This window comes from Oncorhynchus nerka, linkage group LG14 (genome assembly GCF_034236695.1).
Source record: "Oncorhynchus nerka isolate Pitt River linkage group LG14, Oner_Uvic_2.0, whole genome shotgun sequence".
Classification (NCBI taxonomy): Eukaryota; Metazoa; Chordata; class Actinopteri; order Salmoniformes; family Salmonidae; genus Oncorhynchus; species Oncorhynchus nerka.
In genome coordinates this window covers 79,569,351-79,594,645 of record NC_088409.1, presented here as the reverse complement: position 1 = coordinate 79,594,645, position 25,295 = coordinate 79,569,351, and the positions used below count along the sequence as shown (strand labels likewise).

The 25,295-nt window shown below is 41.9% G+C and overlaps 1 protein-coding gene across 4 annotated transcripts in view; it reads right to left on the bottom strand.

Moving 5' to 3' along the window:
* Positions 1-25,295, bottom strand: part of LOC115141946 (glycerophosphodiester phosphodiesterase domain-containing protein 5-like) — a 124,290-nt gene that overhangs the window by 27,710 nt on the left and 71,285 nt on the right. For 2 of the 4 annotated variants that reach the window (XR_010458542.1, XM_029681372.2), the window contains exons 3-7: positions 16,763-16,866; positions 14,184-14,277; positions 13,881-13,940; positions 9,488-9,586; positions 8,214-8,307 (exon numbers count right to left, since the gene is read on the bottom strand). Coding sequence is in view for 3 of the 4 variants with exons in the window: in XM_029681372.2 (XP_029537232.1) it covers positions 8,214-8,307; positions 9,488-9,586; positions 13,881-13,940; positions 14,184-14,277; positions 16,763-16,866 (451 nt within the window). In the remaining variant the exon portion in view is untranslated. The remainder of the gene's footprint in view (positions 1-8,213; positions 8,308-9,487; positions 9,587-13,880; positions 13,941-14,183; positions 14,278-16,762; positions 16,867-25,295) is intronic. The other 2 variants (XM_065000472.1, XM_065000473.1) reach the window with 2 other exon arrangements.

Below are 25,295 nucleotides of genomic sequence, written 5' to 3'. Positions count from 1 at the left end.
TATTTTTGTTGTTGTTGTGTGATTTGGATTAATCCCCTCTACCACACGGAACCCCACTAATCTACTGACGGAACGCAAGAGGTGGCTAACAACAGACCTCCATCCTATGCTAGCTTGCTACCGATGGCCTGGCTAGCTGTCTAAATCGCCGTGACCCCCAACCAACCTTTACTCTCTGTTCCAGACGTTCTAGACGACCAATTCTTATTGCTTTTAGCCGCACCCTTATTCTACTCCTCCTATGTTCATCTGGCGATGTAGAGGTGAATCCAGGCCCTGCAGTGCCTAGCTCCACTCCTATTCCCCAGGTGCTCTCTTTTGACGACTTCTGTAACCGTAATAGCCTTGGTTTCATGCATGTTAACATTAGAAGCCTCCTCCCTGAGTTTGTTCTATTCACTGCTTTAGCACACTCTGCCAACCCGGATGTTCTAGCTGTGTCTGAATCCTGGCTTAGGAAGACCACCAAAAATTCTGAAATCTTCATTCCAAACTACAACATTTTCAGACAAGATAGAACTGCCAAAGGGGGCGGTGTTGCAATCTACTGCAAAGATAGCCTGCAGAGTTCTGTCCTACTATCCAGGTCTGTACCCAAACAATTTGAACTTCTACTTTTAAAAATCCACCTCTCTAAAAACAAGTCTCTCACCGTTGCCGCCTGCTATAGACCACCCTCTGCCCCCAGCTGTGCTCTGGACACCATATGTGAACTGATTGCCCCCCCATCTATCTTCAGAGCTCGTGCTGCTAGGCGACCTAAACTGGAACATGCTTAACCTCTTAAGTCGACCCTCTACTTTTTTGAACATTCTGTTAAAAATCGCGCAACATTTCAGCGCCCTGCTACTCATGCCAGGAATATAGTATATGCATTTGCTTAGTCTGTGTGGATAGAAAACACTCAGACGTTTAAAAAACTGGTTAAATCACTGCTGTGGCTTTACCAGAACGGCATTTACATCGAAAAGCACAGGAAAAACTGATCACTGAAAATGGGAAAATATATCCATGCGCTACTTGAACCCATTGATAAAGGTGAACCACAATTAATTGACTGAGGTTGCAGTACCTACAGCTTCCACACGGTGTCTAGAGTCTTGTCATTTCCCTTCAAGTTTTTTCTTGGTCAAACACATGCAGGGCACCGTATCTCCTCCGGTCTAGGACCGGATATTTTCGTTGAGTTTCTAGCCGGACATTTTTCCAGACGGACAGCTAATGATCTTTACATCGCCTCCTGATGAATTTTATCGCTTATTAACGTTTACTAATACCTAAAGTTGCATTACAAACGTATTTGAAGTGTTTTGTGAAAGTTTATCGTCGACTTTTGAATTTTAAAAATGACGTTACGTTTTGAAACGATGTTTTTTTCGTTTATCACACAGTCTACATATAACGATATCTAGGCTTTATATGGACCGATTTAATCGAAATAAAGACCCAAATAGTGTTTATGGGACATCTAGGAGTGCCAACAAAGAAGATGGTGAAAGGTAATGAATGTTTTCTATTTTATTGTGCGGTTTGTGTAACGCCGAAATGCTAATTATTTTGTTTACGTCCCCTGTGGGTCTTTTGGGGTGTTGCATGCTATCAGATAATAGCTTCTCATGCTTTCGCCGAAAAGCATTTTAAAAATCTGACTTGTTGCCTGGATTCACAACGAGTGTAGCTTTAATTCGATACCCTGCATGTGTATTTTAATGAACTTTTGAGTTTTAACTAATACTATTAGCATTTAGCGTATCGCATTTGCATTTCCAGAGCTCTAGTTGGGACGCAAGCGTCCCGAGTAGAAGCAACAGGTTAACACCCCAGCCATCCTACAATCTAAACTTGATGCCCTTAATCTCACAAATGATCAATGAACCTACCAGGTACCTCCCCAAAGCCTTAAACACGGGCACCCTCATAGATATCATCCTAACCAACTTCCCCTCTAAATACACCTCTGCTGTCTTCAACCAAGATCTCAGCGATCACTGCCTCATTGCCTGCATCCGTAATGGGTCAGCGGTCAAAGGACCTCCACTCATCACTGTAAAACGCTCCCTGAAACACTTCAGCGAGCAGGCCTTTCTAATCGACCTGGCCGGGGTATCCTGGAAGGATATTGATCTCATCCCGTCAGTAGAGGATGCCTGGATATTTTTTTTAAATGCCTTCCTAACCATCTTAAATAAACATGCCCCATTCAAGAAATTTAGAACCAGGAACAGATATAGCCCTTGGTTTTCCCCAGACCTGACTGCCCTTAACCAACACAAAAACATCCTATGGCGTTCTGCATTAGCATCGAACAGCCCCCGTGATATGCAGCTGTTCAGGGAAGCTAGAAACCATTGTACACAGGCAGTTAGAAAAGCCAAGGCTAGCTTTTTCAAGCAGAAATTAGCTTCCTGCAACACTAACTCAAAAAAGTTCTGGGACACGGTAAAGTCCATGGAGAATAAGAACACCTCCTCCCAGCTGCCCACTGCACTGAAGATAGGAAACACTGTCACCACTGATAAATCCACCATAATTGAGAATTTCAATAAGCATTTTTCTACGGCTGGCCATGCTTTCCACCTGGCTACTCCTACCCCGGTCAACAGCACTGCACCCCCAACAGCAACTCGCCCAAGCCTTCCCCATTTCTCCTTCTCCCAAATCCATTCAGCTGATGTTCTGAAAGAGCTGCAAAATCTGGACCCCTACAAATCAGCCGGGCTAGACAATCTGGACCCTTTCTTTCTAAAATTATCTGCCGAAATTGTTGCCACCCCTATTACTAGCCTGTTCAACCTCTCTTTTGTGTCGTCTGAGATTCCCAAAGATTGGAAAGCAGCTGCGGTCATCCCCCTCTTCAAAGGGGGAGACACTCTTGACCCAAACTGCTACAGACCTATATCTATCCTACCATGCCTTTCTAAGGTCTTCGAAAGCCAAGTCAACAAACGAATCTCACCATACCTTCTCTGCTATGCAATCTGGTTTCAGAGCTGGTCATGGGTGCACCTCAGCCACGCTCAAGGTCCTAAACAATATCTTAACCGCCATCGATAAGAAACATTACTGTGCAGCCGTATTCATTGATCTGGCCAAGGCTTTAGACTCTGTCAATCACCACATCCTCATCGGCAGACTCTACAGCCTTGGTTTCTCAAATGATTGCCTCGCCTGGTTCACCAACTACTTCTCTGATAGAGTTCAGTGTGTCAAATCGGAGGGTCTGTTGTCCGGACCTCTGGCAGTCTCTATGGGGGTGCCACAGGGTTCAATTCTTGGACCAACTCTCTTCTCTGTATACATCAATGAGGTCGCTCTTGCTGCTGGTGAGTCTCTGATCCACCTCTACGCAGACGACACCATTCTGTATACTTCCGGCCCTTCTTTGGGCACTGTGTTAACAACCCTCCAGGCAAGCTTCAATGCAATACAACTCTCCTTCCATGGCCTCCAATTGCTCTTAAATACAAGTAAAACTAAATGCATGCTCTTCAACTGATCGCTACCTGCAACCTACCCGCCTGTCCAACATCACTACTCTGGACGGCTCTGACTTAGAATACGTGGACAACTACAAATACTTAGGTGTCTGGTTAGACTGTAAACTCTCCTTCCAGACCCATATCTCCAATCCAAAGTTAAATCTAGAATTGGCTTCCTATTTCGCAACAAAGCATCCTTCACTCATGCTGCCAAACATACCCTTGTAAAACTGACCATCCTACCAATCCTCGACTTTGGCGATGTCATTTACAAAATAGCCTCCAATACCCTACTCAACAAATTGGATGCAGTCTATCACAGTGCAATCCGTTTTGTCACCAAAGCCCCATATACTACCCACCATTGCGACCTGTACGCTCTTGTTGGCTGGCCCTCGCTTCATACTCGTCGCCAAACCCACTGGCTCCATGTCATCTACAAGACCCTGCTAGGTAAAGTCCCCCCTTATCTCAGCTCACTGGTCACCATAGCATCTCCCACCTGTAGCACACGCTCCAGCAGGTATATCTCTCTAGTCACCCCCAAAACCAATTCTTTCTTTGGCCGCCTCTTCTTCCAGTTCTCTGCTGCCAATGACTGGAACGAACTTCAAAAATCTCTCAAACTGGAAACACTTATCTCCCTCACTAGCTTTAAGCACCAACTGTCAGAGCATCTTACAGATTACTGCACCTGTACATAGCCCACCTATAATTTAGCCCAAACAACTACCTCTTTCCCAACTGTATTTAATTTATTTATTTATTTTGCTCCTTTGCACCCCATTATTTTTATTTCTACTTTGCACATTCTTCCATTGCTAAACTACCATTCCAGTGTTTTACTTGCTATATTGTATTTACTTTGCCACCATGGCCTTTTTTGCCTTTACCTCCCTTCTCACCTCATTTGCTCACATTGTATATAGACTAGTTTATACTGTATTATTGACTGTATGTTTGTTTTACTCCATGTGTAACTCTGTGTCGTTGTATCTGTCGAACTGCTTTGCTTTATCTTGGCCAGGTCGCAATTGTAAATGAGAACTTGTTCTCAACTTGCCTACCTGGTTAAATAAAGGTGAAATAAAAAAAAGTCTCAGAGCAAAGAGACTGAATACTTATATAAATAAGTTGTTCTATTTTTTATAGATGATCAAATAAAAAATAAAAAACTGTTGTCACTTTGTCATTATGGGGCATTGTGTGTAGATTGATGAGGAAAAAAAACAAATTGAATCAATTTAAGTATAAGGATGTAACCTAACAAAATGTGGAAAAAGTCAAGGGCCCTGAATACTTTCCGAATGCACTGTATACTGTATTTCAATAAGAATAGCCTGGTAAAATTAAGGATAAATAAACTAGAGTTTTTATATTGTAGCAATATTACAGCACACATTCATAATGTAACTCTTCGTTAAGAGTTACTGTGAGAGCAAACAAACTGCTACGGCTTTGTGTTTGTGCACAAAAATCCACTGTTCTACCGAAATACAACGTATTAAAAAAATGGAACTGGAGTCTCTATAAACTACAACTGAATATTCATTAAAGTAATGTGGAATGCCTAGTATCCCTGCCAACCTCACGGGGGCTTGCCCTTTGTGTACATGGTGTTAATCATTTAACGCCCAGGGCTCTGTGAGGCGGTTATAGGAAAACTCCACCCAAAATCTCTTTTGGCATTTCGTTCATTAGTCCGTTGTTGACATAGTACCAAAAAGTGTTGCTTGTCAGCAATCAAGTTTTCAAGATATGGAACTTTCAAAAAACAGAAATCATCCCTGTATGATGCATTTTGCATCCTATGATATCAGCAATGGACTAATGAAACATACCAAAAGATTGTTTTTGGGTGGAGATTTCCTTTAAGTCATCTGGCAGTAGTGGCTGAGCTTTCAATACCGATACCAGGTTTATCATCATAATACTAGATATCAAAACGATATTCATTACCAAAAGGCTACTCAATACTGAAACGCTGCCACTGCAACAAAAAAAGAAAGCGTATTACTGTAGCTAGTCCCAGAAAACCACTGGGGTTGATTTAAAAAAAATAAAAATAACATTGAGCAATGTGTTCATAAATGGTAGACCTACTAAAATAACAAATAGAATATCTTCAATGTTATATAAAATGTCTTGCAAAAAATAAACACCATTAAATAACATAAGAATATCTTCAACTTTGCTTATGCAAAACTATAAATCGGAGACTTAGAGAGCAGACAAAATGGTTAACCTGTTGAACCTATGGGGGCACTATGTCATTATTGGATAAAAAGACGTGCCTGTTTTAAGCGCAATATTTTGTCACGAAAAGATGCTCGACTATGCATGGAATTGACAGCCTTGGAAAGACAAAACTCTGACGTCTCCAAAACTGCAAAGATATTATCTGTGAGTCCCCCAGAACTAATGCAACAGGCGAAACCAAGATGAAGTTTCATACAGGAAATGCCCCAGATTCTGAAGGCGCTGTGTTCCAATGTCTCCTTACATGGCTGTGAATGCACCAGGAATGAGCCTGCGGTTTCTGTCTATTCCCCGAGGTGTCTGCAGCATTGTGACATGTTTGTAGGCATATCATTGGAAGATTGACCATAAGAGACTACATTTACCTGGTGTCCCGCCCGGTGTCCTGTGTGCGTAATCTGTAGGTCCATGCGCGTTCCATTTCTTCAGAAGAGAAAGTAAACTGCCACGATGGATTTTATCGTCGATAGATATGTGAAAAACACCTTGAGGATTGATTCTAAACATCGGTTTGCCATGTTTCTGTCGATATTATGGAGTTAATTTGGAAAAAAGTTTGCGTTTTAATGACTTATTATTTTTTCCTTACCCAAACGTGATGAACAAAACGGAGCGATTAGTCGACACAAATAATATTTTTTGTAAAAACGGAACATTTGCTATCTAACAGAGTCTCCTCATTGAAAACATCTGAAGTTCTTCAAAGGTAAATGATTTTATTTGAATTCTTTTCTGTTTTTTGTGGAAAATGTTGCATGCTGAATGCTAGGCTTAATGCAATGCTAGGCTATCAATACTCTTACACAAATGCTTGTTTAGCTATGGTTCAAAAGCATATTTAGAAAATCTGAGATGACAGTGTTGTTAACAAAAGGCTAAGCTTGAGAGCAAATAGATTCATTTCATTTCATTTGCGATTTTCATGAATAGTTAACGTTGTGTTATGCTAATGGCTTGCGGATAGATTTACACAATCCTGGATACAGGTTTTTTTTCATAGCTAAACGTGACGCAGAAAACGGAGCGATTTGTCCTAAACAAATCATCTTTCAGGAAAAACAACATTTACTATCTGAGAGTCTCCTCATTGAAAACATCCGAAGTTCTTCAAAGGTAAATGATTTTATTTGAATTCTTTTCTGGTTTTTGTGGAAAATGTTGCATGCTGAATGCTAGGCTTAATGCAATGCTAGGCTATCAATACTCTTACACAAATGCTTGTTTAGCTATGGTTCAAAAGCATATTTAGAAAATCTGAGATGACAGTGTTGTTAACAAAAGGCTAAGCTTGAGAGCAAATAGATTAATTTCATTTCATTTGCGATTATCATGAATAGTTAACGTTGCGTTATGGTAATGAGCTTGAGGCTGTAGTCACGATACCGGATCCGGAATGGCTCGACGCAAGAAGTTAATTTGCTTATTTATGGCCAAAATATTGGGTCAAATTACATTAATTAGACCTATAATTCATTACAGCTAAATAATGTACTAAATGAACAGTTTAGTTCCAAAACCACAAAAAAACCACTGAAGCTAATTTCTTAAACTTCTATAGTCTACATGCCATAGAAGTACAATGGAATTTACACAGTATACTATGATTCCCAGAGTGCATTTCACTTCCCATGGTGCAATGATCTGCCTAGGGCTGCTGGCAGGCTAGTGGCTACTGCTAGCAAGCCCAGACAAATGTGAAGTAGTCTAAATATATTGCTGTCAAGTTATGAGTGCATTTCACCAAACTTTTGGGTTGTGTAATCATATTATAATTCTCACATGAATGTCATGCTAAATATATTGTAATGAAACAGGCAGGGAGCGTGGTTCGCACCATCAACCTTATGGCCCGAAGCCCAGCGTGCCATCGACTGTAGCACAAAAGCATCCTCATGTGGCTGAGTCGATATCCGTGCTTATAAAACAAGGTCGCTACAATATGTTCATACAAAAACAATTCAAATTTCGTAGAATAACTACAACGTTACAATGCAAATGTCATGTGTAAAAGAGTATTTTTTTGTATGTAGATTTGGAACTAAACGTCCCTTGCACTGCTTTGTAACACCTTTTGCTTAGTTGTTTCGGTGGGCTAGCCCTCATCTGCTCCGTAAGCAAAGTATTCCCACAGTTCGCTTCTGGAGACAGTTTTGTCAACAAGCTGTGGACGTGGAGGTATGATGTTTTCTTTTGAAGAAGCCATGATGTCGGCATTTTCGCTCTCCTCTCACTTGCTTATTAAAAATGGCTGGCGCTGTGTCAGCTGCATGCACAAGCGCAAGTAGCCTGGCTAGCTTACTACCGCCCCCTTGAGAAGATTCAACCAAATTACTAAAAAGACTCAATCCATATATGACTTGAGACACATTTGACAGAAGTACCGAAAGTAACAAAAACTCTAGTACAGAAGTTTCAGTATACCGTGCAGCACTACCATGGTCAGTAACACAGTCGGGGTCGGGTCGAGCTGCTTACTTATTTTCTCTGTGCGGGCGATCTGCCCAGCCACCAGCCAGGCCAGAGCGGTGACAGCCACCAGAGCTCCTAGGTGTAGGAAGGGACCCGTGGCCTGGACAGGGGACCAAAGGAGACCCATTCTATTAATGAAATCATTCAACGTTGAAGGTGTGGAATTACTACTCTCAATCACAGTTGTCAATAGTATGACATATGGTAGGCTACTGCATGACTACTAAAACCAAAAATTATTCAATAAAATAAATGATTAATTAACATATTGACTCAGTCTTAATGATATATATATATTAGACGCATTTCAATTGAATGTTGCAATTTTATGTACAGTAACTGTCAAAGGTTTGGACATACCTAGTCAAAGTAATGGACTGTCGTTTCTTCTTCTTATTGTTGTCCTTAGGTAGTGGTTTCTTTGCAGAAATTTAACCATGAAGGCCTGATTCACACAGTCTCCTCTGAACAGTTGATGTTGAGATATGTCTGTTACTTGAACTCCGTGAAGCATTTATTTGTGCTGCAATCTGAGGTGCAGTTAATGGTAATTAACTTATCCTCTGCAGCAGAGGTAACTCTGGGTCTTCCTTTCCTGTGGCGGTCCTCATGAGAGCCAGTTTCATCATAGAGCTTAATGTTTTTTTGCGACAACACTTGGAGAAACTTTCAAAGTGTTCCGTATTGACTGACCTTCATGTCTTAAAGTAATGATGGACTGTCGTTTCTCTTTGCTTAATTGAGCTGTTCTTGCCATAATATGGACTTGGTCTTTTACCCAATAGGACTAGCTTCTGTATACCACCCCTACCTAGTCACAACACAACTGATTGGCTCAAACGCATTAAGAAGGAAATTCCACAAATGAACTTTTAACAAGGCACACCTGTTAATTGAAATGCATTCCAGGTGACTACCTGAAGCTGGTTGAGAGAATGCCAAGAGTGTACAAAGCTGTCATCAAGGCTACTTTCAAGAATCTCAAATATACAATGTATTTCTTTAACACTTTTTTGGTTACCACATGATTCCATGTGTGTTATTTCATTGTTTTGATGTCTTCACTATTATTCTACAATGTAGAAAATGTAAAAAAATTAAAAAATTAAAAATAAAGAAGAAACATGGAATGAGTAGGTGTCCAAACCTATGACTGGTACTGTAGTTCAATACTGTCGTTCACACGTGATTTTTCAAGTATATAACCACATATCGGGAAGGTGTCCTGTGTAATACAGTATGGTGAAGAGCCCTAAAGGGGCACGGGTTGTTCAACTGACCTGGAGTGATACAGGGATGACTGCCCACTCCTCCCCCCATGTTTGATTGACAGATATGAATCCAATGGCAGTGGTCAGCAGGGCAGCACTCACTCCAATCTATACGGGCAAACAGAGAGTGTTACAGACAATCACACACACACACTCTTCCTCCCCCTCCCCCCAAGGCTAACTATTCCAACCATCTGTAGTGAGTTTGGCCAGATAACAGCACCCTGGGGCATGATGTCACTGCTTTCACAACCCCAAGGAAAACATGAACTCAAAATGTGGGGTTCAGGCAGTGTTCAGTCAGCCACTTGAAGACACACACAGTATACAGGCCATATACACATACAGTGAGGGAAAAAAGTATTTGATCCCCTGCTGATTTTGTATGTTTGCCCACTGACAAAGAAATGAACAGACTATAATTTTAATGGTAGGTTTATTTGAACAGTGAGAGACAGAAGAGCAACAAAAAAAATCCAGAAAAACGCATGTCAAAAATTGTATACATTTATTTGCATTTTAAATGAGAGAAATAAGTATTTGACCCGCTCTCAATCAGAAAGATTTCTGGCTCCCAGGTGTCTAATACAGGTAACGAGCTGAGATTAGGAGCACACTCTTAAAGGGAGTGCTACAAGACCATTGCCAAGCAGCTTGGTGAGAAGGTGACAACAGTTGGTGCGATTATTCGCAAATGGAAGAAACACAAAATAACTGTCAATCTCCCTCGGCCTGGGGCTCCGTGCAATATCTCACCTCGTGGAGTTGCAATGATCATGAGAACTGTGAGGAATCAGCCCAGAACAACACGGAAGGATCTTGTCAATGATCTCAAGGCAGCTGGGACCATAGTCACCAAGAAAACAATTGGTAACACACTACGCCGTGAAGGACTGAAATCCTGCAGCGCCCGCAAGGTCCCCCTGCTCAAGAAAGCACATATACATGCCCGTCTGAAGTTTGCCAATGAACATCTGAATGATTCAGAGGACAACTGGGTGAAAATGTTGTGGTCAGGTGAGACCAAAATGGAGCTCTTTGGCATCAACTCAACTCGCCGTGTTTGGAGGAGGAGGAATGCTGCCTATGACCCCAAGAACACCATCCCCACCGTCAAACATGGAGGTGGAAACACTATGCTTTGGGGGTGTTTTTCTGCTAAGGACAACTTCACCGCATCAAAGGGACGATGGACGGGGCCATGTACCGTCAAATCTCAGGTGAGAACCTCCTTCCCTCAGCCAGGGCATTGAAAATGGGTCGTGGATAGATATTACAGCATGACAATGATCCAAAACACACGGCCAAGGCAACAAAGGAGTGGCTCAAGAAGAAGCACATTACGGTCCTGGAGTGGCCTAGCCAGTCTCCAGACCTTATTCCCATAGAAAATCTGTGGAGGGAGCTGAAGGTTCGAGTTGCCAAACGTCAGCCCAAACCTTAATGACTTGGAGAAGATCTGCAAAGAGGAGTGGGACAAAATCCCTCCAGAGATGTGTGCAAACCTGGTGGCCAACTACAAGAAACATCTGACCGCTGTGATTGCCAACAAGGGTCTTGCCACCAAGTACTAAGTCATGTTTTGCAGAGGGGTCAAATACTTATTTGCCTCATTAAAATGCAAACCAATTTATGACATTTTTGACATGCGGTTTCAGGATATTTTTGTTGTTATTTTGTCTCTCGCTGTTCAAATAAACCTTAAAATTATAGACGGATCATTTCTTTGTCAGTGGGCAAACGTACAAAATCAGCAGGGGGTCAAATAGTTTCCCCCCCTTACAGTATGTGTAATTACAGTCAAACACTAAAGCACATATAGTTGAAGTCGGAAGTTTATATACACCTTAAACAAAAATTTAAATTCAGTTTCAAAATTCCTGACATTTCATCCTTGTAAGAATTCCCCGTCTTAGGTCAATTAGGATCACCACTTTATTTTAAGAATGTGAAATGTCAGAATAATAGTAGAGAGAATGATTTATTTCAGCTTTTATTTCTTTCATCACATTACCAGTGGGTCAGAAGTTTACATACACTCAATTAGTATTTGGTAGCATTGCCTTGAAATTGTTTTTAACTTGGGTCAAACATTTCAGGTAGCCTTCCAAAAGCTTCCCACAATAAGTTGGGTGAATTTTGGCCCATTCCTCCTGACAGAGTTGGTGTAACTGAGTCAGGTTTGTAGGCCTCCATGCTCACACATGCTTTTTTCATTGAGGTCAGGGCTTTGTGATGGCCACTCCAATACCCGGGCTTTGTTGTCCTTAAGCCATTTTGACACAATTTTGGAAGAATGCTTGGGGTCATTGTCCATTTGGAAGACCCATTTGCAACCAAGCTTTAACTTCCTGACTGATGTCCTGAGATGTTGCTTCAATATAGCCACAATTTTCCTTCCACATGATGCCATCTATTTTGTGAAGTGCACCAGTCCCTCCTGCAGAAAAGCACCCCCACAACATGATGCTGCCACCCCCGTGCTTCACGGTTGGGATGGTGTTCTTCGGCATGCAATCTCCCTGTTTTCTCCAAACATAACAATGGTCATTATGGCCAAACAGTTCGATTTTTGTTTCATCAGACCAGAGGACATTTCTCCAAAAAGTACGATCTTTGTCCCCATGTGCAGTTGCAAACCGTAGTCTGGCTTTTTTAATGGTGGTTTTGGAGCAGTGGCTTCTTCCTTGCTGAGCGGCCTTTCAGGTTATGTCGATATAGGACACGTTTTACTGTGGATATAGATACTTTCGTACCAGTTTCCTCCAGCATCTTCACAAGACACTTTGCTGGGATTGATTTGCACTTTTCACACCAAAGTACGTTCATCTCTAGGAGACAGAACGTGTCTCCTTCCTGAGCGGTATGATGGCTGCGTGGTCCCATGGTGTTTATACTTGCGTACTACTGTTTGTACAGATGAACGTAGAACCTTCAGGCGTTCAGAAATTGCTCCCAAGGATGAACCTTTGAGTTCTTGGCTGATTTCTTTGGATTTCCCCATGATGTCAAGCAAAGAGGCACTGAGTTTGAATGTAGGCCTTGAAATACATCCACAGGTACACCTCCAACTGACTCAAAATATGTCAATAAGTCTATTAGAAGCTTCTAAAGCCAGGACAATTGTCTAGAATTTTCCAAGCTGGTTAAAAGGCACAGTCATCATTGTGTATGTAAACTTCTGACCCACTGGAATTGTGATACAGTGAATTATAAGTGAAAAAATCTGTCTGTAAACAATTGTTGGAAAAATGACTTGTGTCATGCACAAAGTAGATGTCCTAACAGACTTGCCAAAACTATAGTTTGTTAACCTCACTAGGGTAGGGGGCACTATATTCACGTCCGGAAGCTAGGATGTGCATATAATTGGTAGATTCGGACAGAAAACACTCTAAAGGTTCTAAAACGGTTAAGATTATGTCTGAGTATAACAGAACTGATATGGCAGGCGAAACCCCGAGGACAAACCATCCCCCCCAAAAACAATTTCAGCTTACCACTATTTTCAATGGCTAGTATTTTAATATTAAGGCCACGTCCTCCCAGATTGCAGTTTCTAGGGCTTCCACTATATGTCAACAGTCTTTAGAAAGAGTTTCAGGGTTTGTAGTTTCAGAGTTTGTAGTTTTTCTAGGCGGCTTCTATTTTGGCTGTAGTGTTTCCAAGCGCGTGGAGGAAAGCGCGTTCTTTCTTATTTAGCTCCGGTAATGAACATACTATTTTATCATTTGAGTATTAGGATACCTAAGGTTTGATTATAATCGTTGTTTGACTTGTTTGGAAAAGTTTATTAGTAACGTTTAGGATTCATTTTGTATGTATTTTTATGGAGGGAAACTGGGTGGATTATTGACTGAAGCGCGCCAGCTAAACTGAGTTTTTATGGATATAAAGAAGGACATTATCAAACAAAAGGACCATTTGTGATGTAACTGGGACCTTTTGGAGTGCCAACAGAAGAAGATCAAAGGTAAGGCATTTTTTATATCGCTATTTCTGACTTTCGTGTTGCACATGCCTGGTTGAAATATTATTTATGTGTTTGTATGCGGGGTGCTGTCCTCAGATAATAGCATGGTTTGCTTTCGCCGTAAAGCCTTTAAAATCTGACATGGTGGCTGGATTAACAAGAAGTTAAGCTTTATTTTGATGTATAACACATATTTTCAAGAATGTTAAATATTTTAATTGAGTATTTTTGAATTTCGCGCTCTGCAATTTCACTGGATGTTGGCCAGGTGTGACACTACCGTCCCACGTACCCTAAAGAGGTTATCAAGAAATTTGTGGAGTGGTTGAAAAACAAGTTTTAATGACTCCAACCTAATGTATGTAAACGTCCGACTTTAACTGTACATACACAAACAAACACACCAAAAATCGCACACTTGAGCATTACCTTGTGCAGCCAGTGCAAGTTCAGCTGTTGTCCCACTGCTATGTGGCAAAGTGCTAAAATCTGAAAGAATAGACACACATAAATAAATCACATCACTTGAATTTCCACAACCACTGTTTTCAAAACAGGTCAACAGCTGCCTGTGCCATCATAACTTTCACATGTGGACTTGGTCCAGACATGCATGGCAACACGTTTCTGCCCTGCCAGGTTACACCCCTAACATTACCTTGCTGTTACCCAGGGCCTAGACACAGTATCATTATCATCTCACCGTGAAAGTTTGATGAGATGACAACTCACCATTAAAAATGCAATATAAGTGAAGCCGGCAGCGGTAGTGGCCAGGATTGGAACGGTCCCGTCGCTCCACTCCCCAGAGCGGTTATATAAAAACCTGTCAAACAGAAGCCAGTTACACAATACTAGCGTCTCATGGATATCAGGGCAGGCTACAGTTAGTGCTGATTTGGTCTCTGAGATGATGAGCGCAAGATCGTAGAAACCAGCACTGGCCAACCAGGAGTAGGCCAACCAGCTTCCTTGCTGAGCGGCCTTTCAGGTTATGTCGATATTGGTCTCATTTTACTGTGGATATAGATACTTTTATACCCGTTTCCTCCAGCGTCTTCACAAGGTCCTTTGCTGTTATTCTGGGATCGATTTGTACTTTTCACACCAAAGTACATTCATCTCTAGGAGACAGAACGCGTCTCCTTCCTGAGCGGTATGGCGGCTGGAATTTTCCAAGCTGTTCAAAGGAACAGTTAACATAGTGTATGTAAACTTCTGACCCACTGGAATTGTGATAGTGAATTATAAGTTAAATAATCTGTCTGTAAACAACTGTTGGAAAAATGACTTGTGTCATGCACAAAGTAGATGTGCTAACCAACTTGCCAAAACTATAGTTTGTTAACAGGAAATTTGTGAAGTGGTTGAAAAACGAGTTTTAATGACTCCAACATAAGTGTATTTTAACTGAAGTAGGAAGTTAACGTGGCAAATTATTGATGCCTTGTTCTAAAAAGACTGTCTCCTTAAGGCTGTGTCTCCACACACAAGAGAGGAAGTACATCACTGGGGCCAAGCTTCCTGCCAGAGGACCTCTATACCAGGCAGTGTCAGAGGAAGGCCCTAAAAATTGCCAAAGACTCTAGCCATCCTAGTCATAGACTGTTCTGATTCCCAGTGCTACCGCACGGCAAGCGGTACCAGAGAGCCTAGGTCCAAAAGGCTTCTTAACAGCTTCTACCCTCGAAGCCATAAGACTGCTGAGGAGCTAATCAAATGGCTACCCAGACTATTTGCATTTACCCCCCCCCCTTTTTTTACGCTGCTGCTACTCACCATTTATCTATGCATAGTCACTTTACCCATACTTACATGTACGTATTACGTCAACTAACCTGTACCCCCCCGCACATTGACTCAGTACCGGTACCCCTTGTATATAGCCTCGTTATTGTTATTTTATTGTTTCTCTCATTTTTTTTTACTTCAGTTTATTGGGTAAATATTTTCTTAACTCTTGTTTTTCTTAAAACTGCATTGTTGGTTAAGGGCTTGTAAGTAAGCACTGCACAGTAAGTTCTACAACGGCTGTATTCGGCGCATGAGACCAATAAGATTTCATTTGATTTAGCCGAGTTCAGCTAGGCACCAGCCGAACTGAAGCATGCTGACGCCTTTAGAGAGTGTGTAGAGAGAATGATGATACAATTAAGGAGAGAGGAGAAGAGAGAAGAGAATGAAAGGAGAAAGTGGAATGAGGGGGCAGGGAGAGAAATTCGGAGCAAAGGACGATGGGGGAAGCAGAGGTGACATTTTGCACTAATGAGAGGAAGAGAAAGGCGGTGGCGAACAGAGAGAGTGAGGGGAATGACCTTGGGGGGACAAAGCAAATTGCACCGTTACAAGAAGAAACAAAGCTTTGCTCTCTCTCTCAAGGCACGCACACATTGCACCAAACGTCTGACTGCCAACATTTTTCACGCAATTCTACATGTAAAATCGGTACGCACTCGGTTTGCAAATTACGCTCAGAGGTGCAAAGTGCTCTCGGCCAGCAAACGCTGTTGTTCTGTCCGAGAACTTAGCCTTTAGTCTCTGTTTTCTGGGTGACAGAATGATTGTCAGACACAAGCTGACCTGACCGTGTGTCTGTGGTCTGACAACCCAGCGTGAATGAAATGCCACTGAACACTATGAAACTACAGTACACACGGATATGGCTGGACTTAAGCTTAGAGGCACATACTGCCATGTAGGAGTTTCTCATATCATAGTGGACTCTGGGGCATAGCGTGCACATTCAATGCTCTTGAGGACTTGATCAAGAGCTTGGTCAAAAGCTCAACTAAATAAACCCAATTCATAATTTCAGCGGTAGTATATTCTTCAATTGAATTCGCAATGTCTCTTGTCTCATGGCAAAACCAACACCTGAATTGTCCCCAAGTATAATTGGTTTTATGGTAACTGTGGGGAAGACATGAATGGAATAATCTGAGAGGTGATTTGGGGTCAAAGGGTATTCCTGCTTTATGTAATCATGCTAACTATAATCTGCGGTGATAGATGCCCTAAGGCCTATACATCCGCACCCCTATTAGGGAAGAGGATTTTCCCAAAATAATTTTGGCCAACTAAAAAAAACAACACTCTAGATTTAGCATTTTCAGTTCAGGCAAAAACATATGGAGACAAAATGGCATATTTTAAAAGTAAAACATTAATCTAAGTAATTGCCAGAGAATCAATGTAGGGGACGGTCATAGGAGCATTTAGTGAACAGACCACTGACGGATGACGCCGATATACTGAGAGACATTAATCTATGAGTTGTATACCTAGCATACACACGGTACAGCAGGACTCACCAGTTGAACTCATTGTAGTCGTTGTGTGCCTCCCACCAGAAGTAGAACCAGACCAGGAGCAGAGAGAAGGTGAAGAAGAGGATGAGAGACCACAGGAACTCCCACTGGGAATCAAAACACAAAGGAAGGATTATTACCTTTACCAGAGTACCATTAGTCAAATATCATCAGATTAACATAAAGCACTTTGGCCAGTGTTGTGTTGAAACAGGTGAGGAAACATTGGAATAATATTGGTACATTCACTGTATTTCTTTCTTTGATCGCAAGTGAGCAAAGGGCTGATGAGAAAGTACTTTCCCCACCCCAGACTGGCACACCACTTAACATTACCCCCATACATCAACACGGACAGAAATGCCAGCAACAACAGTCTCCTAGATATCCGGCAGTCATCATTGGGCAATCTGCCCTAATCCAGCCAAGGTGAGAAAGCCAAAGACTATAATCTGGATGTAGAGACACTGATGACGGTGCAGACAGGGCCGGCACACAGACTGATGGCTCAAACCTGGAGTCATGTCAAACATTTAAAACACCATTCGCTAGCTGCATCAGATTAACGTGGTAAACCACAAACAAATGAGGAATGGTCTGGAGAACAAGTCAATACAATAATGCTCATGTTTTATAGTGAATGTACTGTCAATTCTGTTCATAAATAATTTCACACTCCCACTTTGTGTACACATTCACGAAGCCTGCATGACCAAAGACAAGACAACATTCATGCCGCTTTGCAACTGATTGAAAAGAGAGAACCACATGTCTGGTATCAGCGAAGGCAGAGGCAGTATGCAGTGTATGTGACAAATAAAATTTGATCTGAACGGTCATAGGGCAACATGGTCTCAGTAAAAAAGCAGGGGGGCTCAAACTCACATCCCCCCAATCCACTGTCATCCCTATCAAGTAATTACTCACATTAACTTAAATAGCCAATAAGGCCATAAACCAACTATTGGTCAGCCTTCAAATGACACCACAAGCTGTAATAAGAGCTCTAATAAAAGAGAGAAACAAGATATAATGTTAGCATGCGGACATGCACACACTTTGGAAGACAATGCACAAAATGTGAGCTTTTCAAACAGACAGCAAGACTGGCTGCTCTTCAAACTGTATTTGTACACCAGCCCACAAATTAGCACAATCAGGCTTACTCAGAGTCTGGAGGACTGGAGAACGCTCAGATAAAGATGTAGAAATATAACTGACATGACTGTTTGATTTGCAAAAAAATTATACAAATACAAAATAAAACACTTGTTCCAGCTCTATACATAATATTTCTATCTGTAATAATGTTCTTACATTGCACCATCCAGAATAAGACCCAGTTGACCCTGTACTTAGCCTTGCTGTGATAGGGGATATCAAGGTGATATGAGAGCACAAACAAAGCTGTCTGGACGTTCACCTTGGATGACTGTTCCATGGAGGGCATCGGCTGGCAGTAGCACAGGATGTAAGACAGGGCCAGGTCTAATGGCTGGGTGGTGACAGATACCAGCCTTGTATACCTTCTGCCCATCTCCCTGGGCACTTGAGAGGAGAGCCTACATGTGTTAAGTTCAGCCCAGGCCAAACAGCAGTTTAACTAGGGGGACACTAAAGCACATGTTTGGGATGGTATGAGGATTATTACATAACAGGATGGGGCAGATTTGGTGATTTGGAGCAGGGATTGAGAATATAGTAGTATGAGGGAAGGAAGCATGTGGGATTTGTAGGTGGCGATTCTTTTTAGCCACCAATCTCTTCCGGATAAGTAATTATAAAAACCTATGACCGTACTAAGAAAATCACTCTTATTTAGAAATCATAGTAATACGGACTCCAGAACGGTTAACATAGGGTTAGTTTCACATGGCTACACTTCCAAATCTCGTATTGATTGCAACGTGAGAAAGCCAGACATCAAGGTAACCATAGGGTTAACCCTGTGGTAGGGAGGTGGTCCCTGTGGTGCAGGCTAGGGTCTGACTGGGCCCTGCTGACTGATCCAACTGCTCTGGCCCTGTCCCCCTGGCTTTTAATGACTACCCAGAAACACCTGGGAGAGGGACACCTTGAGGTCATGCAAGGGGACATTGTTCACGTGCTAATGGAAAAATGGATTACAGAGGTGACACCCCTGGGAGAGGGACTGGATGGTCAATTAGTAGGTAGTGTTTGGACAACAAAGGAGACAAAACGTTGGGGATAATTTTAACCTGGTTGTTTGGGAGCTAATCAAGTTGCCAGGCCAGTTGTGAGTGGCAAAGATTGCATACAATGTGCAATAAATGTGTATGTAAATAATGTGCAATTCAAGCTTCAAATGAACATATAATATCAAACGTGTTTGGAACATTATTAGGCTGGCTGTCACATGTATTCCTTCAATTAATATTCAGCCAAACCAGCATCATTGTTTAGTATGTGCAACGTGTACAGTATGACTGAACATTAATCCGGTCTCACTGTTCTTCTCTGCTGCTGTTTAGGAGCTGATCAAATCAGAGATGTCTGGCATGATACGGCCTGCCTGCCTGATATCACATTTGCATTCTGCAAGGCTTGCTTTATTTAGGGAGGAACATATGCCTTCAGGCCAAAGCCGACACCATAGCATTAAAAACTGCTTTCTGACTACAGTCGAAACAAGGAACCAACTCAAAATGTACTGAGTGTAATATATCTAGTAGTCTGTTGAATCATACAGTATGTTGAACTTCCATTCAAAAATGAGGGATGCAACCTTTTTGTTATATTTATCACAAAACGTGTCCAAGTGAGGTTAAATGGTAAATTTTATCTACCAGTCAAGAGAGGTCAGGAATATTATATATTATATATAATATATATTTTTTGTAAAAGTACAGTATTTAATGGGTCTGAGAGGAAATAAAAGGTTTTCGATTGTATTGAATGGGAGGTTTTCAGCCCAATAGAGCCGACTCATTCGGCCTTGTACTCTGCTAGTGGGAGCGGGGTGAGGAAATTACTTTCCTCTACCGGGAAAAATGTATATATATTTTTTGAAATGTCATGAAAATTGCTGTACTGCTTGTCTGAAGGGCACTAGGCAGGCAGGCAGGCACCTGAATAAGGATGGAATACATCATAGCCTAAGCCTCATTGACCAACAGAGGCTAAAAATAGAGGGATGAAAAGGATCAGGGGATAATTCTCTTCTGTGGAACCGTAAACCCTCGTATTACTGCTAAAAATCTGAGAGGATCCTCCACTGTCTCTCAGGACCAAATATGAGGAGTAGAATGCAGACATGTCATCACTTAAATAACATATTTGCATGTACAGCCCGAACAAACGCCATATTCTAAATTCTTTAAAGCTGCAATATGTAAATTCGTTGGGGCAACCTGACCAAATTCACATAGAAATGTGTGTTGTGTCATTCTCATTGAAAGCAGTAGATATGTTCTGTATGTGCTATTTCTATGCTTCCTGTTCTTAAGTTTCGTTTTTGCATCTTTTACTTTAGGTTTTGAACACATTTACATTACATTTTACATGACATTTAAGTCATTTAGCAGACGCTCTTATCCAGAGCGACTTACAAATTGGTGCATTCACCTTATGACATCCAGTGGAGCAGCCACTTCACAATAGTGCATCTAAAATCTTTTAAGGGGGGTGAGAAGGATTACTTTATCCTATCCTAGATATTCCTTAAAGAGGTGGGGTTTCAGGTGTCTCCGGAAGGTGGTGATTGACTCCGCTGTCCTGGCGTCGTGAGGGAGTTTGTTCCACCATTGGGGGGCCAGAGCAGCGAACAGTTTTGACCTGGCTGAGCGGGAACTGTACTTCCTCAGTGGTAGGGAGGCGAGCAGGCCAGAGGTGGATGAACGCAGTGCCCTTGTTTGGGTGTAGGGCCTGATCAGAGCCTGGAGGTACTGAGGTGCCGTTCCCCTCACAGCTCCGTAGGCAAGCACCATGGTCTTGTAGCGGATGCGAGCTTCAACTGGAAGCCAGTGGAGAGAGCGGAGGAGCGGGGTGACGTGAGAGAACTTGGGAAGGTTGAACACCAGCTTCAAACATCTGAAAATACAATATTTTTGGTTTTTGAAAAGGTATTTCACAGAGGTTTAGATGGTACAATGATTCTCTACACTACACTTGCATGTTTAGTCAAATTAACTATTAGAATTTTAGCAACCAGGAAATGCAGAGTGATGTATGCATAGCGCATCTTTAAATTAATATTTCAAGATGTTTAGAAAAGAGCTCTACTCGTTACATCACAGTAGCTTTCTACTGACCAGTTTAGGTATAACGAGTTTAGTTGACGCAATATATTTGTATATGTTTAAGGCCATCTTGCTGTGCTGTGCCTAAATGGGACTACTCCACAAAAGGTGCTTGCACGTAATCCAATTTCCTTCCTACTTGCTAGCTCCAAGGCTAGCAGAGTATTCTCCACTATTCTCCAGTGGCTCCATCTAAACAGCCAGCAGTGTAGTGTTTTATGATTGTATTGGCTTTTCTCTTATGGGGCCAATTCCTCTCGTTACCTCCCAGTACCAAAGTCATTATAGCATCTGCCTCTACCCATGCCTGCTAGGAGTCCAGGCTTTTATAGTGTCATTATGACTATAGATAGACCAACCAGCATTCGGCTGCACGGAAGATATCACACACACACCTAGCATGGAGCACGGAACAGTCCACCTTCACTGCAGGTCAGCAAGCTAGAGAGCGCTCCCACGAGACGGTCATAAAAAATATAAAAAATCACAGGCAGGCAAATTATAATGAATGTAATGATGCTAGACTAGAACGTCCACATATACTGTAAACTCATTGTCAGGTTTAACTCCCTGTTTGACACAGAAAAGGTGAACGTCGGATCCAAGTGCGCCAGCAAGGTAATAGGAGGACAGACAGCTGGAGCACATAATAAATGAATGATTCACTAACACCATGATGAGGATAATATTATTAGGCTCCAGAATTCCCCTGCCCTACTGCTGTCCCATCTACAGTAGCTCCTGACTGCAGCTCAGTAGAGGAATGAGCTAATTCCACACCAACCCTTGAGGGCTGGGTCTATCAAATCAAGCATGCAGGCACGTGAAGTCCACTGAAAGGGAATCCACGTGGACATCTAGAGCAGAGCAAGAATTTGAACTCAGAAAGGAGATGTAGAGACATTCTAGATGAGTGTTTGGAACATCGTCTTACAGAGGTTAAGAACCATGTTTCATTAGTTGCTACACAATTGACTGCTGCAATTGCCGAAATTAATTATGTAAATGTTCTGTTCTTGTGTAATTTATTGTGCTACAGTATATCATGTAATCTTGTACAATATTAAAGGAATGAAGGCAATTTGTTGGACTGGCTATAGGATTGTGTCTGCAGAATTAATGATGTTACAGTAAGGCACGACAATTATTTTTTTATTTATCCGTTATTTTACCAGGTAAGTTGACTGAGAACACATTCTAATTTGCAACAACGACCTGGGGAATAGTTACAGGGGAGAGGAGGGGGATGAATGAGCCAATTGTAAACTGGGGATTATTAGGTGACCGTGATGGTTTGAGGGCCAGATTGGGAATTTAGCCAGGACACCGTGATTAACACCCCTACTCTTACGATAAGTGCCATGGGATCTTTAATGACCTCAGAGGAAGGACACCCGTTTAACGTCCCATCTGAAAGACGGCACCCTACACAGGGCAGTGTCCCCAATCACTGCCCTGGGGCATTGGGATATTGTTTAGACCAGAGGAAAGAGTGCCTCCGACTGGCCCTCCAACACCACTTCAAGCAGCATCTGGTCTCCCATCCAGGAACTGACCAGGACCAACCCTGTTTAGCTTCAAACTACATTAGCCCAGTCAATCCACAGAAATACTACTTCTACACATCAACAGTCCTCATGCTAAATGGTATCCAATCCTTCAATTAAGAAAAATCCCAAATTGAATAATTTGCATGAGATTTCTTGAATGCACTTATTGAACACATAGAATTACACTTATTTCACATGGCAATTCTGTGGAAGCAAGATAAGAGGCGTGAGGAAGAACCTACCCATTACTCATCATATACACACACATCATGCAAACACACTACCACATGCCAGAAGGCACATTTGGCAATATCTATGGAAATGTGTTGAGAGCGTTTTAGCCTAGAGAACCAATTCCGCCTAGTATTCACACACTCCTCAATCTCATAGGATAATGCTTTAGTTAGCTTCTGTACATTGACGGGGTCAAATTGGGGTCATGATAGGGGCTGCACCAAATGTTTGATGTATTATAATTGATAATGCTTATGTTGTATTAATAGAAGGGGATGGGCTATAAGACCCCTCCCCCTCCACATTTATAGGGTCCTAGACTACAGATGAACTATTTAACCTAGATTAATCTGTAGTCTAGGACCCTATAAATGTGGAGGGGTTTTATAGCCCTTCCCCTTCTATTAATACAACAAGCATTATCAATTATAATACAAACATTTGGTGCAATATTAATTATATATAGTTAATCTATATTATATACATATAAATTAATCTGTAGTCTAGGACCCTATACATTTATAATATATATATATATATATATATATATATATATATATATATATATATATATATATATTCATTATAAGGTTTAATTGTTCCAGTCTTTTCTAGTCTCAGCCTCTTATAAAGAAACGGTCTGAGAGATGTGTGAATTATTGCAGGGTGTCTGTGAGAAGGCACCTCTGGGCTAAAAGAGATTAGACACAGAACCCTGCAGGGGAGTAAAAGAGATAAGAGACTAGTCAGACATACCTCTGTAAATCAACTTGGGGTGTGGACATTTACTGCTGAGCCCTTAGAAAACACTGGAACTATTGTATCTCTTGCAAGTTATAAATAGCTGTGCATGCATGGGCTTGGTCTGATGAGTAGAAGGTAATGACATGTGCAGTTACATCACTAGAGCTGGACTTCAGGCTTAAAAATAACTTAGGACTTTTCCTATTTTGCAGAACTCAGGAGAGACATCAGTTGTATGTGTGATGTTTGATCTTTGACTTCTATCTACAGCTGTATTTTGATTATAAAGTGCACATTGATTGTTCCTTATTTGTCAAGTAAATAAAACGGAGCACAAAAAAACAGAACCAACAACATCGAAACTGTGCATCTGTCCAGTCCTGTATTAAAACACAATTCACCACTTAACACTACAGTCCAAAGTGTATCATCAATTAACTATCTGGGAATATGCCAAACTATGAAGAATGCAACTAGGGTTTGCCTGTGGATGATGCCGTGCAGGTGTTTGTACACATCCATATACACACACACACAAACAAATAGTGCTATACATGCACTCAAACATTCAGTTCGCCTTGCTGTTATGACTTTTGTTGTTTGCATTGTTGTTTTCTGTTTTCCTTTTCTTTTGTTCACTTTCTTGGTTATTGGGGGGGGGGGAGGTCTTAGAGGTGGGGAATGGATTATTTTATTGTGGGAGGGGTCTCTGATGGTTGAGGGGCAGCTCTTGGGGAACTGTGGGAGGGATCTTGGAGGGCTGGTGGCCTTGCGGTTGGGAGCTTGGGCTGGTGGCTGATGGATCGCTGGATCGGGTCCCCATTTTTGACCTTGTGGGAGATCTGTCGACGTGCCCTTGAGCAGGGCGTTGACCCTGTTTGCTTCTGTGTGTCGCTCTGGATGGGAGTCCATTAGTTGACTAATGTGATGTAGTTGTTGAACGGCTTCACTGCAAGTATATTGTATGATTTAAATATTCAATACATGTTGTTTTTTTCAAGAATGCAACTAGGGACTGAAGCAGGTGTACACAGGCCGGGATAGCGAGAGAGTCCTTCCCACCATCACCCACCCGTTCCTCAGGCAGTGGTCTGCCCGTCTCCTTGTTGTCCTGGGCCAGACCAGCAGCTGGAGGGGTTGTCACTGAATGTCCAAACAGCTCATCACAGCCCTAATCCCTTCACAACTCCCTCAAAATCATTAGTGTGTTTCCCCACCCAGCTAAGGCCCACCTATCAGACCAACAACATTGTCCTGAGAAGATCAGGGTTAGAGGGTTCCAGCCCTCTGGTCCTCGGCCCTCTCTCCAGTTATGACAGAACTGTCAGGAGCACCAACTGGCCGTGGCTTCACTTATTACAGAACAGAATGGCCTCTTCAGCTCTGTGGAACTGCTGACCTCATAGCTACAACTAATATGATACCCTAGATATTTTGGTATTACCTGTTCTTCTTGGTCAGCTTTTGATCTGAAACAGCGTGTTGTCATTGGACACTCATATCTGAAGAGTTGAAAAGTTCAGGAAAACATTGGAGACCTTGGTAACCTCCCGGACTGGCTGGACTCACTGAACACTAGCACAGGGGAGAGAATACAGCCTCTGATAAATCACACACTACTGCTGAAAGTGTATTTTCTCTGGTTAGCCTTTTGGACATAACACGTGATAGAAGGTAGCCTACACTTCCACCAACCAACGAAAGCTATGTGATTATGGTAAACAAAATGAAATATTAAACCACCTGCCT